Source organism: Excalfactoria chinensis, chromosome 7, assembly GCF_039878825.1.
Source record: "Excalfactoria chinensis isolate bCotChi1 chromosome 7, bCotChi1.hap2, whole genome shotgun sequence".
In the NCBI taxonomy this organism is placed as follows: domain Eukaryota; kingdom Metazoa; phylum Chordata; class Aves; order Galliformes; family Phasianidae; genus Excalfactoria; species Excalfactoria chinensis.
This window is the reverse complement of record NC_092831.1, coordinates 32,872,789-32,891,012: the sequence shown is the minus strand read 5'-3', so window position 1 is coordinate 32,891,012 and position 18,224 is coordinate 32,872,789. Positions and strand designations below refer to the sequence as shown.

At 43.1% G+C, this 18,224-nt stretch overlaps 1 protein-coding gene across 11 annotated transcripts in view; it reads left to right on the top strand.

The window, feature by feature from the left end:
* Positions 1 to 18,224, top strand: part of AGAP1 (ArfGAP with GTPase domain, ankyrin repeat and PH domain 1) — a 265,277-nt gene that overhangs the window by 222,377 nt on the left and 24,676 nt on the right. For all 11 annotated transcript variants that reach the window (XM_072342546.1, XM_072342545.1, XM_072342547.1 and 8 more), the window contains 3 exons: positions 89 to 243; positions 1,254 to 1,344; positions 6,034 to 6,256. In XM_072342546.1, coding sequence (XP_072198647.1) covers positions 89 to 243; positions 1,254 to 1,344; positions 6,034 to 6,256 — 469 coding nt within the window. The remainder of the gene's footprint in view (positions 1 to 88; positions 244 to 1,253; positions 1,345 to 6,033; positions 6,257 to 18,224) is intronic.

Below are 18,224 nucleotides of genomic sequence, written 5' to 3'. Positions count from 1 at the left end.
CATTCAGACTTGCACTTGCTTAGGCCTGTTTGTCGGTATCCTTGAATTTAAACCTTTTTCCTATTGCATGGTTTGTTTTCTGTTTCAGAACAAGAAGAAAACTTTGAGTTTATCATCGTCTCTCTCACTGGCCAGACGTGGCACTTTGAAGCTACCACATACGAAGAAAGAGATGCATGGGTACAAGCCATAGAGAGTCAGATCTTGGCCAGTTTACAGTCGTGTGAGAGCAGCAAGAACAAGGTATGGTGCATGGAGTAATGCATGAGAATAAGTGATAGAGGTTGATCATCAAGGAAAGCAAAATCAAGAATGCTGAACTTGAAACCTCCTAGAGAAATACATGTAGTGTTAGAGCTGCATGTTATCCATCTAAGCAATGTCTTTGGAAGAGGGAAACTCAGATCTTACAGTAAATGCCTGCTTTCGTTACCCCATCCTACCTGCTTAGGTGTATTATTGGTTTCCAATATATGTTTCAAGTAATAATTAGGATAACAATGTTTGATTCCAATATACATTTCTGAGATAGAGAAAAATCATAACCTGTTTGTTTTTGTGTCTGACTTTCATGGATTTACATGTCCTAATGTTTATGTTAAGGGAGAGAGAAATCTTTATACTAACACCCGTGTTAAAAGAGCACTAACACTAAGTGAGTCAAAGAGTGGCTGGTAGCAGTCACTATCCAGTACCTACAGAGAAGATTGGCTTTTGTGTATATTAAGTATGCTTTTGAAAAGAAGAATCCATTGTTAAGATTTTGACTGCAGAGGGGACTTTTCTGATCATATCCCCAACCTGTTACAGTGCTCCAAGAGGTTTTCTTCTGTGAAGCAGATCCACAGTCTCAAAACTTGTCAAAAGAACTAACTGGAATACCTTAGTACAGCAAATAGAGATGTAGTACATGTCATTGTGATGGAATATCTCCACATGGCTGTATTTGATTTTCATTTGAAAATCATGTCCAGAGAGCCCATAGTTTGTTGCAGCTGACAATTTTACTCTCACAAAGCCCACCAGATGGTTTAGTTGGGAAGAGCTGAACTGGCGCATGGTGACAGACTCTCCAGGTCCAAGTAAAGAGCATCAGCCAAGGATTTCAGGATCCTTCATCTTGTTCATTCAGACTTGACCTGAGCTCTGTGGGTTGTTTGTTGTTTTTTTTTTTGCATTTGCTGACAGTGGTGTTATCTAACCCTTTTTATTGCTCCCTTGTTTGTTACCTGTGCCTTTCTTCACATTTCCAGTCGCGTCTGACAAGTCAGAATGAGGCCATGGCCCTTCAGTCGATAAGGAACATCAGAGGCAATTCCCACTGCGTGGACTGTGAAGCACAGAGTAAGTACAGCTGCTGCTGGAGGCAGCGTGGTGTGTTGGGCTTCAGAAAGCTGCCCTCAGTTCCTTGGCCAAGAGATAGGTGAACATCCACCGTGGGCTTTGTCTTTTTTGCTATTATATTCCATATGTTATTTACACCTTTCTTTATGGTGGAGTTTGCTTCATCAGGTTTATTTTGTGTTCATTTATAATTAGTATATTTATATTTAGTATACGCTGTGTCAGATAAGCCTGATTTTATACCTTCCCTCTTGTTGTACTTACCTCTTTAAATGGGAGCATTTCTTCACTTCCCTTTGAAGAAAGGGAAAAAGGAGTTTGCTCTTTGACATCAGCTACTTCCACTTTCTTCCTGCTTTGGGTGGAGAAGACATAGCGGTCGTATTTCCAGAGAAGTAAAGCTTAATTAGCGAGTTTTGTGTTTGTTGGTTGATTATAGAATCACTCATCAGAAGAAACCAGAGTTATTCCTTGTTGTGTCTGGATACCAGAAAACTGATCTGAGAGGGTGTTGTTTTTTTTTTTCCTGTGTCTCTTTCCTTCTTTTTTCCTTCTTTTTTTTTTTAACACATATCTAACGTTCAGAAATGTTCTCAAGAATACTTTGAGCTGCTCTTCACCTCACTAACCCCAGCTGAGGTCATTATTCTGTTGCTCTTTAGTTCCAGAGGTTTGTAACAAAGCCATAAAAAGGAAGTACTCTTGCTCCAAAGCAATTAGTTGGAGGAGCAGAAGGACTGAGAACTCCTGCATTTTTGTTTCTTTGATGTCCCCAAGTCAGAACTTTTGTGATTTTGCATGTGCTTAAAATGGAAAAAAATATTCATTTATTTTTCTCCAAAAAAATTTTTTTTTATTTTTTATTTTTTTTAAGACTTGCTGTTTAGGATTTTGACTCCTTGTCTAAAGCCATTTCAACTTCCCAGTTGAATTCAGAATGAACATTCGTACAGACGTGTGCAAGTGCTTTTGCATGATTAATTTCCTGTCTGCATAGCTAGCAATTTAGCTGATTCGATCATCCACAGAGCAAGCAAACCTATTGTGCCCTGCCTCATCCTCAAAAGGTCTGAAGGGAAGGTGGTTAGCACATTAACAGGCGTTTCCAGTCCGTGCCATCAAAGTGTTCTTCACACATAGATTGATTTTAATTGATTCTTTTGAAAATGGTCAGATATTCATATTCTGATGGCTCAGGAACAAAGGCAGCTGCTCTGTCCCCAGCAGTTCAGCCTGCAGGGATACCAGCCTTGGCTGGACTAAGCTTTGAGCACCAGGATTCAGACCCTGTTGGAACAGCTTGTTGACCTGCTTGGAGGTGATCACTGGCAGAAATACCGCAGGCTTACCAACACTGATGAAGTGAGGTCTTTATGTTCCACTGGCTGGTAACCCAGGATGTGATAAGCAAGGGAAAAGATGTTAGTTTGGCTGGCATTTTAACACATGTAGACCAAAAAGGCTTGTATTTCTTCATGTTGAGCTGGTAGTCACTCAGATTTACTCCAAGATTTTGGTATAGAGCAAGAAATAACTGTATAAGATGCCTTGCTTTATATGACAAGGATTAGGTCTTCGAGTGACCAAGATGGTTGGTTTCTCTGAAGCAGGCTAATGGGAGTGTGACTGATTCCAGTCTGTACAGATGTGGGCAGCATTTTCCTAGGTCCTGCTAACTGGTTACCCAAGCAGAGTAGAAAAGTGTTGTTCATTTACTGCAAACACACATGTCCTTCCAATCCTTTCTTTTCTCCTTTTCCTGTCAGCCTGGTTTGTTCTTCATCTGGATTGTTCCTTGGGTCAAGCTGGCCATGTGTGCCAGCAGAAGAGATGTGCCAGGAACACATTGCAGGCAGAGGGCAGGATGGGCCTGCTCTTTTTTGGCAGGGTTTGGTTGTATGGCTCGGGGGTCGGAGGGTGATTGTGGAACCTCAGCTGGAAACTCAGTTCGTAGTTCATCTTCCTGGAGGTGATTCAGACCTTCTTCAGTCCTTCTTGCCTTTTGGCCTCCCTGATTTTAAGGCCTCTGTATTTCCTTTGAGAAATCCGGGCTAGTTCCAAAGTGCTGTGCATTAGGACACAAACCTGTGCTGGGTGTGAGCCTCAGCCAGCTCCTCATGTTGCCAGCCTTTGCTTTTTTCCCTTCTCTCCCTTTCTGCCTTACCCCGGAGCGCTTTGCATCACAAACACCCGGCACTGTTGTGGAAAGCCGACATAATTTGCATCCTCACAAAGCCAGATGTTCGACAGCAAAGGAATAGGAGATGTTGCTGTCCCTCGGTTCTATTCAAGAGCCATCAATCTTCCACTTCAGAAGTCTCATTCTTCCTCTTTCTAGAGCTGTTTGGCTTTTTAGCACTTCATTACAGCATTTTGTTCCACTGGGGAATTTCAGCTTTGTTGTACTGTCCCTGTTGCAAGCCTGCTGGCCCTTTAGCAGTCCTGAGCTGAGCTTTGTCAAACTCCTGTCCTAACTTTCCTGTCCACAGCTCCATTTCTGCCTCTTCCAGTTGTAATGAGCCAGAGGAGAAACTTGGCTCACTCCTCTGAGATGCCTGGGGAGCGTGGAATAGCAATTCTCTTGTTTTCCTCTAAAAACAAGAAGAGACTCATCATGAGTTTTCTAGGCCAGCGGTCCGCGTGCTTACTGTGGTATTTATTGGATATGAGAGCCAAACACTGCTAATATTTCAGCAGTGGGAAGGAATGGGTGGAAGTTTTCAGGGGAGAAAACGGAGCATTTTATCTGGGAGTATCCAACAGTGCCCAAATGCCCGTATTTTACCAGTTACAGCTTAAAAATGCTCAAGCATGAGGTTTTAAACTTGCTTGCCTTGATAGGACAAAGGGAAGATGCAGACAGGAGCACTGAATTTCACACAGAGCCATCCCTGGTCATCTACGAAGGCTGCTCCAAAAGTAATGCCTCCTGTTTTATGGTATTGGCACATGACATCAAAGGCAGACATCGGTGGTACGGCAGTAGAGGCTGAACATTCCCACTATGTCCCAATATGTTTTGTTGCTATGTAACAAATGGCAGCAGAGGGGCAGGCTGACAGAATGGCATCGGACACGGAAGGGCATATGAAGCAAAAAAGTGCAGTTGAATCTCTCCGTGCAGAAAAGATAGCACCCATTGAGCTTACTGAACACTGATGGAGGCCAAACAGTGGATGTTAACACAGTGAGGCAGTGGGTGGAATAACTGTAAAAATATTAATCAGTAATTTTACTCTTGCTTCGTTCCGAGTTAGTGCTTCTTTCAGCTCCTGACACCTTTTGTGTCTGTGAAGATAACATCAGCCTTTGCAGGTCAGAGGCAGAGAATCTCATTGCAAGTCACGGTTTATCAATTGAAAATGAACATCTGCCGCATTTAAGCTTTTACACACAAATCAGCCTGTTTGTGTGTTTCACACATACTGCTCGAGTTCCCCTTCTGTCTGGACACCACAAGTAACTCGTGGAGGTGACCTGGACAAATATACAAGAAAGGAATGTTTCATGCTTGTCTTCCCAAGGACTTGTAAAGCATGGCAGGTGTTTTCTCTAATGTATTTCTGGAGATCTGAAACGCCTGCTGTCCCTTCCTAGGGTAAAACTTACCTTAGACTGGAACTAAGAACTGTATTCCTTGCACACATTTGGGCTGCCCAAACTGGAAATATCACCAAAGTCCTTTGACAGCATTTGCACGAATAGAAGGGGATGCTGGAAATGCATTTCCTATGGGCTGGGAATTTTGTTTAGATTTGAATAAAAATTGTGCCTACCCTCTCAATTAATGGTGATTTTCCTGCTTGTCATTTGTGATAGTCTCCTCATTCTCTGGGAGGCCCAGGGTAAGGAGAGAAGAAAAGATCTGACAGCAGGTGGGGAGAAAAAAAAGCCACCAGAAATTCCTCCCATAAGTCTTTCATTGCGTTTGTTGAAGCGAATGTTTGTGGAAGAGGGATATTCAGACAAACCTAGATTTAAATAACACAGGACAGTGACAAAAAGTGAACCATCTTGGGAAATGACTTTGAATTTCCCGGCTTTTGTCAGGTTTGTCACAGCCTTATCATTTGTGGGGTTATTTTTTTTTCTCTTGTCTGTGGAATCCTTCTGGTTTAGTACACTAAAACCGGGACTGTTCAAAGTATCACATTTTCATCTTAGTACTTATCTCCCTGATCTTAGAGATGAAAACATACCCCATAGTGTGTTAGATGTAAAAGCCATACGTAGGTGATGATATAGATGGTTATTAGGGGAGTTGATATAGTTAGCAACAGAGACATTGTGTCTACTCTTCTTTTTTTCTTCTTTTTCTCTTGTAATTGGCTACGAGTGACTCTAGATTCCCAAGGAGGGACTTTTTCTACTACTTCTTCATAAGCTGCCTGCTCCTCAGTTTATATTTTCTTTGTTTCTTCTTTTCTTTCTTATTCACCTTTTCCTTTTGACTGAAGCTGGGCTGCATCTTTTGTGATCCCTCCCCCCTTAGGGTTTCTCATTAAGTGCCTTAAGAAGGCAAAATTGAGCCTTCTGCTGGACTTCCCAACTGTGCTGTGAACAAGGAATCCTGGATTTTTTTTTTTCCCCATTGTGCTTGGTGTCAAAATCTTTATCCACAAATATTAACCAGAAAGTTTTGTTTTGTGTTTTATTGCACTGATGATGGCCTTTGTCCTCTTTTTGCAGACCCTGACTGGGCCAGCTTGAATCTGGGAGCCCTCATATGTATCGAATGCTCAGGTATACACAGAAACCTTGGCACACACCTCTCCCGAGTCCGCTCTCTTGACCTGGATGACTGGCCTATAGAGCTCATCAAGGTGATGTCTTCAATTGGGAACGAGCTGGCAAACAGCGTCTGGGAGGAGAGCAGCCAAGGCCATATGAAACCATCATCGGATTCCACAAGGTATGCTTCCTTTCTCCATGATTGTGGTACGCAGTGGTCAGGTAGCGTGTAATTCTGCAGGTGGTAAAAGGCTGTAAGCTAAACTGTGAGCTTAATTCCTCATTTGGAATTTCCTCATTTTGGCATCTCAATCAGAGGTGGTAGGACAAGGGAGAATGATTTGGGGAGGTTTAGTGTAGATATTAGGAGGAAGTTTTTCACCCAGAGGGTGGTGACGCACTGGAACAGGTTGCCCAAGGAGGCTGTGGATGCCCCATCCCTGCAGGCATTCAAGGCCAGGCTGGATGTGGATCTGGGCAGCCTGGTCTGTTGGTTGGTGACCCTGCACATAGCAGGGGGGTTGAAACTGGATGAGCACTGTGGGCCTTTTCAACCCAGGCCATTCTGTGATTCACAACACAAACTTAAAATTCTTCCTTCAAGTAGCCCTTGTAAAAATCATTGGGTTTATGTCTTCACTGCAAGGCCAGGAAGAACGTGCATCAAATGAGATGCAGGTCAGAACTGGGTGACCCTCTTACCCATTTGTGCCTGTGAAAGTCTCCTCGGCAGCTCTAGAGTTTTTAGTACAAATCACTGACTGACAAAACAATGGGAGATTTCACCCTCCCACGTGGTTATACTTCTATCTAAATTATAATGTCATAAGTTGTTTCATTAAGTTCTGGCTCCTGGTCTATCAGTTTATGATTAATCATCTGGCTTCAGTAGTTCAGGCTTACCCAGGACACTGCCATGCAATTTGCATCTGGCTGTCAGGACTTTGGGTTCCCATCACAGCTGTGGTGAAAGTCCTGCTCAGTGTGGACTTGCTTACTTTCTTTATGTGATATATACAGAGGCATAAGTTGATGGCGGAGGGCATGTTTCCCATGAGAACAATATTTTACCTACCAGTCTTAGGTCAGCACAGTGAAGATCTTCCATGATGTATTATCCCACTGAAGGTTTTTTATGCTTAATTTATCTGATCTCTGTCAAAGGAAAGAAGATTTCCTTTAAATATTTGTTGATTTTAGTGGATTTTAAGTGTAGGTTCTAATAGTTTTAACTAACGTACCGCCTTGGGGGAAGCAGAGGGACTTGTGGCAGACTGTATTTCAGAGGAAGGGAGGAAGACCTTCTGGGCTTACCTTATCCAGCTGGGCCAATCTTCTCAGTTCTCTTTAGAAGTGTGTTGTAATTGAGCGTGAGCTCCGGGGCAGCAGCCTGAGTCTGAGCACTGTTCAGTCCCTGGGTAGCAAACGATACGATAGAGGTATAGCTCTGAGTGTTTGCTTCCTGCATATAAAAGAAGTCAGGGGGAACTGTATTCTCATTTTGCTTACGTATGAATGGGTTTTGCTTTTTACCCCACTCTGGATCAAGTGAAATTATAACCTGGGTGTTTCTAGCAGTGCCACCTCTTGCTGTGCAGAAGTAGGGTTGTGCTGTTGTCTGTAACAAAGTCAACTACTTCTTATTGCATTATTTCGTTAGCACTGAAAAATGAATTTGTGGTGCCACCTTTGGTTCGTCTTCGAGAATGAAGCAGAGTACATTAATCAGGCTACTTGGGGGAATGGCTATGCACAGAAATGCATCCAAAGAGACCTACACAGAGACTTCATCCATGCATTAACTGTATGTCTGTGAATGCACACGTGTACTATTAGATATTAAATACAGTAATTTCATCAGTTAGGTTGAAATCAACTTATTGCCTTTCTGTCATTAGCATTACTTTCTGCTTAATCCAAAAATACCTTACACTGCTGCACTTAACAAATACAACTTGCTCCTTACTATTGAGGTGAGCAGAAAATATACATCAAAAAGAAGGGCATAATCTTAATTGGATAAATTAAAAAAACACAATTTTAGCATTCATACGTAAATTAAAGGCATTATCATGATACGCTGAAATCACATGTGATGAAGATTAAATTAAACAACCCAGCTTTTCATGTTTGGAGGTGAGTCATCTATAAAGCCAACTCTTCTTCCATTTATTGCTCAGAGCTTATTTGAGTTCTCTGTCTCTGTACGATGTGTTTATATTTGGCTGTTAAAGTTTGTCCCTGATATAATCTTTCTTTCCTGGACTATTGTAGGGACAAAAGGTGTAAAGATTAATTTTATACGTTTATATTTCTAGCTGTGCGTTCAAGTGCACAGTTACGTAGTGGAAAAGATAAATGATAGAGAAAATAAAGCAAAGATGATGTGAAAATTTGCCCACAGAGCAGTTTTCATCTTGCTCTCCTAACTCCATCTTTTTCCTGCTGTTTGGAGCAGGACATGAATGATACTTTGCAGGAGGGAGGGGATCCTGATATACACCTTGTGTAACTGGGTCCAGTTCTGCCCCTGGGATGAGAGAAACCTGGATGTACTGGAGGGAGTCCAGCAAAGGGCCACAAAGATGCTCAATTGACTGGAGCACCTCTGCTGTGCGGAGAGGCTGAGAGCCGAGACTGCTCAGACTGAGGGGAGGGGAGGCTTGGGGGAATCCCATCAATATCTATAAATACCTGAAGGAGAGAGTGCAGAGAGGACAGAGCCAGGCTCCTGTCAGTGGTGCCCAGTGCCAGGATCAGAGGTGTATGAGGACGCAGTAACTCAGTGTGCTCCTGCTTTAATGATTTCCCACCAAAGACTCATCAGACTGGGGAGAGAAGTTATTCTGTTTTCTTCAGAGTTTCTCCTGAACTTGATGGTATCTCTGTTCCCTTCTTTAGCTCCCCGTCTCTTTTGCATGTCTCTCACAGTGCTCCCCTTTTCTGTTCTACTACGTATACCCTTAATCTAACCTCCATAGACTTTGAGTCTGTGCCTACAAAGTATTGGAAACACAAGAACAGGTTTCTTAACCTTTCTCCCACCTGATTCAGTGGCCTTAACACAAAGCATCAGTAAAATTAGACAAGCACAGTCTTCATGTATTTTAGCTCTTGCCTTGTCTGCTGTGCCCCCCTCCCCACACAACCACCAGTAGTTGTCAGCATGATGACGGACCCTCTGTTAATAGATGTTTGTGGAGGGAATCAGGCAGTTTAGGGTTTCATTATATCACGTTGTCCCTTTCTATTGGAGATGAAGCTGTCAACACAAATGCACAGGCTTTCAAGGGCAGAGAAGGACTCTTGGCTTCTCTACAAATATTGTATCTGTTGGCCTGGGAAGCTCAGGGCGTATTCATATGTCAGGCTAAGAGGAACCCAAAAATATTGACGTGCATGGTTTCAAAAGCGGTGCCTTCTGCTTGTGAGAAGTCAGCGCAGAATCACTGCAGTGGAATTGCATGTGTTCTTATTGAGTAAAGTGTGAAGGATTATCAAAGGGCTGGCTTTAGGCCACAGCACAATTGAGGTGTCTTACCCAGGAAAATGGCACCAGTGTGTATAAAAATTGACCTAGGGCAATCTTTGAGTGCAGCTTACTTTATTTTGTACACCCAAAAGTAAGTCAAACCACAATCAGACTTGAACCACGTCAAACTTACCGTGCTGCTGTCCTTTCCTAGTGCATTCATATTCACTTTAAAACTCCTTCCCTGAGAGAACTGTGGGAGAAGATAAACCTGAAAGCGTATTTTGAAGGTCAGAAAGGCTCTTGGATTGGAATTTATGAGCTCAAAGCCTGAAAGTTTTGTATCAGAAGTCCTTGCTCCCACAACTTTCATCAAGGATATTGGCCAGGTGCATTCTCTAATGTTAACTTGCAGCGGATCTCGTAAGAGTCTGAGAGGCAGTTTGTAAAATAATCAGATCTCTGGGTCATTCACTGCCTCTGGATCAAAAGCAACACCTTGGGTTGCATCTAGCATTAAACTGGAAGCCAGCGCAGATAATGAGAGCACAGGTGCAAAAGGATCCCCCAAGGAAGAGGCATAATGTAAAGCAGTAGCGTGAGCCAGAGTTCAGATTGCGGGTGTTCACATGGCTGCAGCAAGGAAGGAGGAATTAACATGAGCTCCTGGTGAGTAAGAAAAGTTGGCAAGGCAGCGGAAAAACCTAGCACGGGAGAATATGTGAATGTAGAAGGAAAAGGGGACCAGCTGGCCTCCGAGTGTTGTCCATGGGCTTCTGATTAGGTCAGCTTTAGAAGGCTGGTAATTGGTTCCAGCAATTACCAGCAGCCCTGAGAACCACCACTCAAACTTCGGGAGCCCTGTGACAAATTGAAGCTGACTGCTGGTGAAGGAGTATTGACTTCCCATTTCTAAACAGGGGGATCATTAGTCAAGAAAAGCATCTTTTAATTACTCACAGGAAGGGAAAAAAAAAAAAAAAAAGAAAAAAAAGGGAAAAAAAAAAAAAAAAAAAAAGAGATCTTTCAATATGGATCCTGCAACAACTACCATTTTTTCAAGTGTATTCAATATGAAATTTATTGTCTTGGATGGGAGGGGGTCAATGAGGGGAGCTTGCCTGTAGTCCTTCCTTCGGTAATGTGGGTTTAATTTGGAGTGAGAAGTCAAATTAGAGTAAATCAATGTTGCGACAATTAACTGAGTCCTGGGATGAGGATCAAGATTCCCCCCCTGTAATTGCTATTGATACTATTTAAGCACACTCTTAAAACATTGATTTTGAGTATTATGGCACAGGAGTAGTTTGGGCAGCTCAGTGGGGCCGAGTCAGAGCTTGCTGCATGGGGGAATGCCAGAGATGATATGAAGCTTGGTGGAAGATCAGCTTTTGGGCTGTCTTTGCCTTGTTTTGCTAGGCCTTTTGGACTGGTGTGTAGTTTTCCTGCCAGATACTAGCTTTCTTTTGGATGCTCCTCATATGCTTTGCTTTCTCTGTATACTATTCTCGTCCATACGGTTTCTAAATTGTAGTCTTGCTGGCACTATTGGGTTTCTGAGAAGATGGTGGCCTTTCCCGAAGGAGATGAGCAGTCACCATCCCTCTGCGCACTCCAGGATGAGCTTATCTGCTCCCTGGTCCTCACTCTCTTCCTCTAAGCTCCCAAGGTCTCTGTTTCCATCCTATTGGGAGCGCTGGGTTACACAAGCAGGGAGGCTGCCTCTACCTTCTGGAAGCTTCTGGCTACGAGGACAGGGAAGGCAGCATGGCATCCAGTGTCATATCCCAGCCATGCTTTTTGTTCTTCTGCTGAAGTGATGCTCAAAATTACATTAGCTCTCTTTAGACTTGGAAGTTGAAGGGCTCCCCACAGCTTCAGCATCTTTTTGGGAACATTCCTAAGTAGAAAGAAACCTCCAACTCCATTAAAAATGTCTTCCAGGAATGAAGGATGAGTAGTTAATAGAAGCTCAGCTGTTATCTGCCCTTTACATCAGACATAGTTTTAAGCTCTGCTGAGGCAGCTTGGATGTTGTTGTTTACATCGCAGTCAACTCTAGTGCCTGGTTTTTGTATTCTGGTTGATACAGCTCATGTAGTAAAAACAAATAAGCTTGGAAATGAAGAGTTTCTGTTTAATATGGATGTCGGGAGAGAACAAAAAGGAGATGTCAGATTTTTAGTGTTAAAAATCAGAGATGTATGTAGCGCTTCCATTCCAGAGCTTCCTGTTGTTAAGAAGAGATCTAGATGGGCAATACAACTTCCCAGTCACTGCAGGCTCCTGCTGCAGCATCCTTGCCATTTTGCTCAGGTGGTTTGTTTGCATAGCGGTTACTGTGTTTGTTCTGGTTAACAAAGGTCATAAGAAAACAGAAGGGTTCTTAACGCTGCATGGGAAGCCTTGAGTTGGGAGCTGGCAGTGTCGGGAATTGACTTTGACCCTAAGATGTGAGATCCAGTTTGATCCCTCGCTCGCTAATGAACAGAATTTAATGGTGTCAGAAAAAACATTATGCAGTTGGACTATATTTAGCAGACTTATACAGTTCTGAGCTGAAGTCTGGCTTGCTGTTTCAAGGCTAACTTCCATTATGCCAATGAGCGACTTGGATGAAAAAAAAAATTAAGCCATGCTTCCCTTTTTTATTATTATTTTTTCCCCCATAAAAATAATGATTCCTTCCTTATTTGTACTTGCGGTGAATTTGGATAAAGGGCAAGCACGGAGCTGCTGACTTGGTTAGATCCCTGCTTTGTAGGATAGAAGGACTCTTGTAAAGAGCCTCCATTTCGGCTCCCTCCCATTTGGTGCCGTTTTGGCCACTGGGCTGCTGTTGGTCTGCAGTTCCTGGCACCAGTAATACCTCTCCGCTCACGGCTGCCAGGCCTGCTTCCGTAGCAGCTCTTGGCCTGATGAGGTCAGTGTTTTGTCCCTTTTGAATGCTCCTCCGTGCCTGACACCTTTCCCATTTTAGGGCTGGGGGAAGGGTGTTTATCCAAAAGAAAAAAAGGGAAAATTTTATTGTGAAGGGCTGACCAGAACCCATCTGCAGTTGGGTGGCATCTGCTCCCCACATGTCACTTCCCTCATTAACAAGCAATTGAATTAATTAAATGCTACTCAGAACACGCATAACAAGCTACCGGCAGTGTCCAAATTAGCACTGATAATCAAGGATGATTTCCTTTATTATCCTGCTAAGTGGTGTGCAGGCTCTGATCTCCCTGTCTGCCCTCATCTATTTACATACCCCCAGCTTCTGCCTTTAGAAGCTGAGGTTATCTTACCTAGTTAATTTGCCACGATCACCAAGCATGGCGGATTGATATTCCTGCCTCTGCTGAAGCAGCCCCCCCCCTCCTCCCCCTTTCCTTCCTCCCCAAGCCTGGTCCTTTGTATCTCAAGCTCACTGATAAATTAAAAGCCACCCCTGTGGTCTCTCAAGTGAGTAATAGAGGCAGAAATTTCATTTTGCAACTGGCTGATTTAATGATCCAAAGGGTAATTAATGGCCTGATTATCTTAATGTTAAATATGTCCGGCAGCAATTACTGTGACCTCCCGCTTGTCAAGGTCCAGGCTATGCTCTTCTTTCAATTAAGTTCTCTGGGGCTTAATGGTATGAATAAACTCCTCTGATTCTATCATTCCGGACTCTGAGATTTAAGCGAGCTAGGGGCTCGTTTGGAGTTTTAATCAGCCCATCTTCTACTTCAGCGATCAGAGTTAACAATTATAACAAGGACAGTTTAACTTTCTCCCCCCTACAACACAGTCCCCCTTTCTACTTCTTTATATATATATATACATATATATGTATGTATAATTTTTTTTTCCCCTTTATTTTTTTAAGCCCTCGGAGGGGATTTTGTTGGCTGCAGCAGCAGATTTGCTAGGCTAGTCTCTCCCTATATAAATTATCATGTGAATGCCGCTGTTTTTCCATTTGACAGGCTTAATTAATTGGCAGGAGCGCCCAAAAATGACAGTGCCACTAATTGCAACTCAAAGTAAATTTCTGTCATTGCAGCACGCTTGTCAGCGGGCATGCCCCAGTCCTCACCGCGGCCAGAGTTTGTTGACGTTTTCCATTTCAGTTTTCACATCTCGTCAGGGAATGTGATCATATGTGATAGCACTAACGGACCAAGATGTGCCTTTGGGTTTTCCAGGCATGCAGTTTGTGTGCAAGAATGACATTTACTGCCAATAAAGTTTAGACAGCTGTGCTTCTGCCGACCAAACAGCTGCTAGGGGACTTAAGATTTTACTTAAGATCAGGAGATCCTATTAACAGGGAGTCTCTGGGAAGGAACGAGGAAAAAAAAACCCCACCGACAAGCCCTGAGAGTTGTAACTCACTCCTGTCTTCTTCCTGGTTGAGCTACACTAAATAGTGTGTCTCCCAGTGAGCTGGAGTTCTATTAGCTCTGTTTTGGACAGCAGATATTTCATATAGATAATGAGGAAAATGTATAAGTTATTAGTACAACAGTATCCCATTTCCAAACACACACACACATAAATAAGAAGGCTGAATCGCTACTGCCAGTAAACTAAAGCCTTTCCCAGTATTACTGCAGAAACGAACCGATTCTGACATGGTGGATTGCATGCTTTTAGATTAGAGTCATCGTAATTGTTTTAAAATTAAATTAAGAAAAAGATTGTCACTTACCAGTAGCTTCCAGGAAATGCATATAATAACAATAAGTAACCGAGCCAAATGAAATGTCAGCTTGGGTGGTGGCTGTTCGTATTTCACCATTTGGAGGCCTCCGAAGCTAAAATGTAATTCTCAAGAGATGAAGGTTAGTGGTACGACGTATTTTATTGTCCCTGGAGCTGCTTGGCAGACCTTGCAATCCAGAGTCTGATCCAGCAAAGCACTGGTGCCTCTATAGCGGCCCGGGAGATGCCTGGATGATTAAAACTAAAAACAAAGCAGCAGCAAGTAGAAAATAACAACCCCAGTTGTCCAAGTTAATGAGCGCTTTAGATAAAATGCTCCCTAGTTCAGCTGCACTTTTCTTATGTGCAGATCTGTCTTTGATAAAAACTGGAGCACTTTGCAAACAGAAGCCTGGTTTGCAATCATTATTACAGTCATCATTCCCTTCGTGTTCTGTTGTAAGTGGAAAACCTACAAAGGAGATGGTTTTGTCTCATTCTCTAGTGCATTGGAGCACTTGTTAGAAACCAGAGGCGAAAGAGCCACGATCTGAATTTCAGGGCCAGCTTGGATGGGGCCCTGGGCAGCCTGGTCTGGTATTAAACATGGAGATTGACAGCCCTGCATGCAGCAGGGGGGTTGGAGCTTCGTGATCCTTGAGGTCCCTTCCAACCCAAACCATTGTATGATTGTGTGAATAGAGTGTGAGATTTCCAGTTACGTTGGGGTGTCCTCCTCATTCTGCTTACCCAGCTGCCTTCTTGCTGGTCTGCCCAAGGATTGCTGGTGTTATCTGAAGTTTTAGTAGATATATGTGCGCTGGCAAAGCGTTTGGGAACCTTGGTCATAGCTCACAACAAACCTTGCTGAGAAAGGCTGTGTGCATCCTGCCTCCCGGGGGATTAATACGGAGAGTTCTGTTTTAAATATATCGAGGCAGAGGAAAACATGATAGAAGAATTAAATGTACTGTGTAAAGCATTGGTCAGCCTTAGCAAGGAGATCTTTGCCCCCGCCATCTTTAAAAATAGCTATGTAATCAATTATTTCCAAAAGGAAAATCATTTACAACTTGTGTTGCTTTCTAAATCCTGACATTTGTAGGGCTGAAGGTTTGGCTGTCTCTGTCAGGTCTTACCAAACATGAGGTTGTTTCCACATGCAACTCAACTTGGTTGCTGTGTCTAACACAAACGAGAAGTTACTCTGAAGCCAGTTGATTTCTGATTGAAGCTCTGTCCGGACACAGTAGGCTATTCCCCTTAAAGGAAAGTAATAAGTAAATTGCTTGTGGCTGAATACGCTGGGCAGGCTATCACTGGTTGAGCTGAGCACATCACAATTGGTCCTCACATTGTCTTTCTCTTGAGCTTAACACAGTATTACCAGGTCCATTGCTCAGGTAGGTTGCCAGAAACTACTGTTTGCGTGGACAAAACCCTAAAGCTTTCACTAGCAGTCACTGTTGATGGTAGAAGTGATGTTAATTCAGCTTCCTGCATGGTTTTGGGCCATTTCTGCTTTCGTAGGTTGTTTGGCTAGTAGCTAGCTTTGTTGTTTGAGCTTGCGGTGTAGCGAAGAAAAGAGCAGGCCTAAAAACAGCAGTGGTGATGCTGAGCAGTACTTTAAAAAAGGCAGTGCCTTGCCGTGCTACTGGGGGCTGTGCTGGCCGGTGACACTAGGTACAGAAGCAGCAGCATGCCTTTGCTTTGGTCGTGGCTACAGAACCTGCAGGGCTCCATAACAGTAACTGTGACCAACTTTCTCTCTTTTGTGATTTTTTTCCTTTTTTTTCCCTTTGTTTAAGACTGAGCTTTGTTTCTGGCTCTGCAGGAAGCTGGTAGCCTATGGCAAGGGACTGGGGAGATAAGACTTCAGTAAGATAACTAAATGAAAAGGGCAGCAGTGAAAAGATGGTGCTGGCTTTTGACTGGACTGATACTTGATACACACACATCAGCCCAGATGCAGTTTCCCCACGGTTCTAAAATAGCCATTTGTCAGAGGCAGAGCACTCACTGCTGCATTTCAGATGTGCGGGTGCCGAAGGGGAGTCAGCAGTGAACCCCTGAAAAAGAGAAGTGACCAGGAGAAGTGAGACCACCGTCACTCCAGCTTTAAAGTAATTAAATAGCAGACTCAAATGTGTTGAGGTGAACACAGGTGACGAATTGGAGCCTTTAGAGAATCAGAATTACAGTGGAATGAAATGCCTGGCTGTGCCTATTAACTAGATTGTGCAGACAGTGCAAAGTCCTGTAGCTGAGGCATTTTTGTGCGAGTCTGTAGAGATGTGCAGTAGTGAGAAGAAGCCATCTCTAATGATTGGTAACCCTCAAAAGGGACGGACGGGATGTGCTTCAAAAAGTCTTCATGCTGAACAAATGATTGGCCTAGAAATCTCCCAGCTAACTTTTCTCTTTTTTTTTTTTTCCCCAAAAAGATTTAAATTTCTTTCTGGTCTCATCCAGGTCAGAATTTCTAAATGACAGTTTGTGGTTGTATTTTTCACTTCACTACAACACCCGGCCCGAACTTGGGAACCTGTGGTGCTTGCACAATTAAATCCTAGCCTCCATTAGCACTTGCAAAGGCTGCTCCACAAGTTCAAATAGTCTACAGGTAGGATGCTGCCTCAGTAGGAGTGGCCAGCGATTGCCAGTGCAGTCTGTACTAGATGTCAGGTTTCCTGACTATGGAGACACGTAGACCTGCCAAGTGCTAATGAGCTGTGGTGGCCTTAAGAGCTGTTTCACCTTCTGGCCAAAATTGGGCCCTTTTTAGACCTTTCCTTCTATAGTGTATTGCAAGTCTTATGTTGGATTATATCTTTCTATGATCACTTTCCTATTGAAACCCAAACCCGATGGCCGTAGGATTTTGCAGGCAGGATATAGATTTTTCTCCATGAAGTCAAACTGTAAAATATTACTTCGTTTACATGTTAAAGGAACCTTGTAAAGAAAGAAAGAAGAAAGGAAAGGAAGAAAGGAGGAAAACAAAACCGAGTACTGCCTGTAGTTTCGAATGCGAATGGAGTAGGATGTGCGTAGAGACAACTCGCTTTATGCTTTTAAGAGTTCACCAACCTCACTGCTAGGTTTATCGCCCTGGGGTGAATTAATTAAAATCAGTGGAGAATTTAAAAATGGGGAAGGGGAGAAGCAAGGAGGGGATGTTTCTTAATTATGTGGCAGATTTTCTTTCTAATTTTTGGCCATTCCTTAGTTAAGCACCTGCCTGTGGCATCCCAAACAGATCAGTACCAACACCCTTATTGCAGCACCGCAGCTGGCACACAGGCTTGCAGCGAAGCATATTTGGAGGCTAGATAAACTGAACTGCATAAGGTTGCTTTTAAATGCAAAGTACCCCTTTGGTATGGCTGAGTACAGTTCTGTTACCAACTCCTCTACCTGCCTTTGAAATATCACCCTCTAAAAATACATCTGCCGCAGGCATTTCTACTGCTGAAATGAAACATGGAATAACGTGTGATTTAAATGTACATCGCATGCCTAAAAAACAGTTCATCTCCAATGGGTTGTGATTTTATACAGGCGTTTCCTCAGAAGCATACCGGGGCTTAGGGATGTGAAGAATGAGTAAAGGAAACTGTCAAATAAATGGGAGAAGAGTTTTACATAGGAAGCGACTCCTCTAAAAAAGTTTTGGGACTGGAGAAATTAAGATATACTTTAAAATTGCCTGGTGTCCAAGGCTGATGTGTTAGCCATTTTCATTGCTGCATTTATATGGAGCCAGGCAGCTCGGTGGGTACCTAAAGATGTTACAGTGAGGAATATAAGCTGCCGCTGTGTAAATTTAACCGAAAGCTTCAGAGGGGTTTTTTTTCCAGTAGTACAAGGAAAATATGCTACCAAAAAATGACCAAACATCAACAGCCAAAGAAACAGGTGTGTAATGAAAAAGAAGCTGGTCTTATTATCCCCCCCGGTCTGAGACAATATCTAAAGCAACAGAGCTTCTTGTAGTACC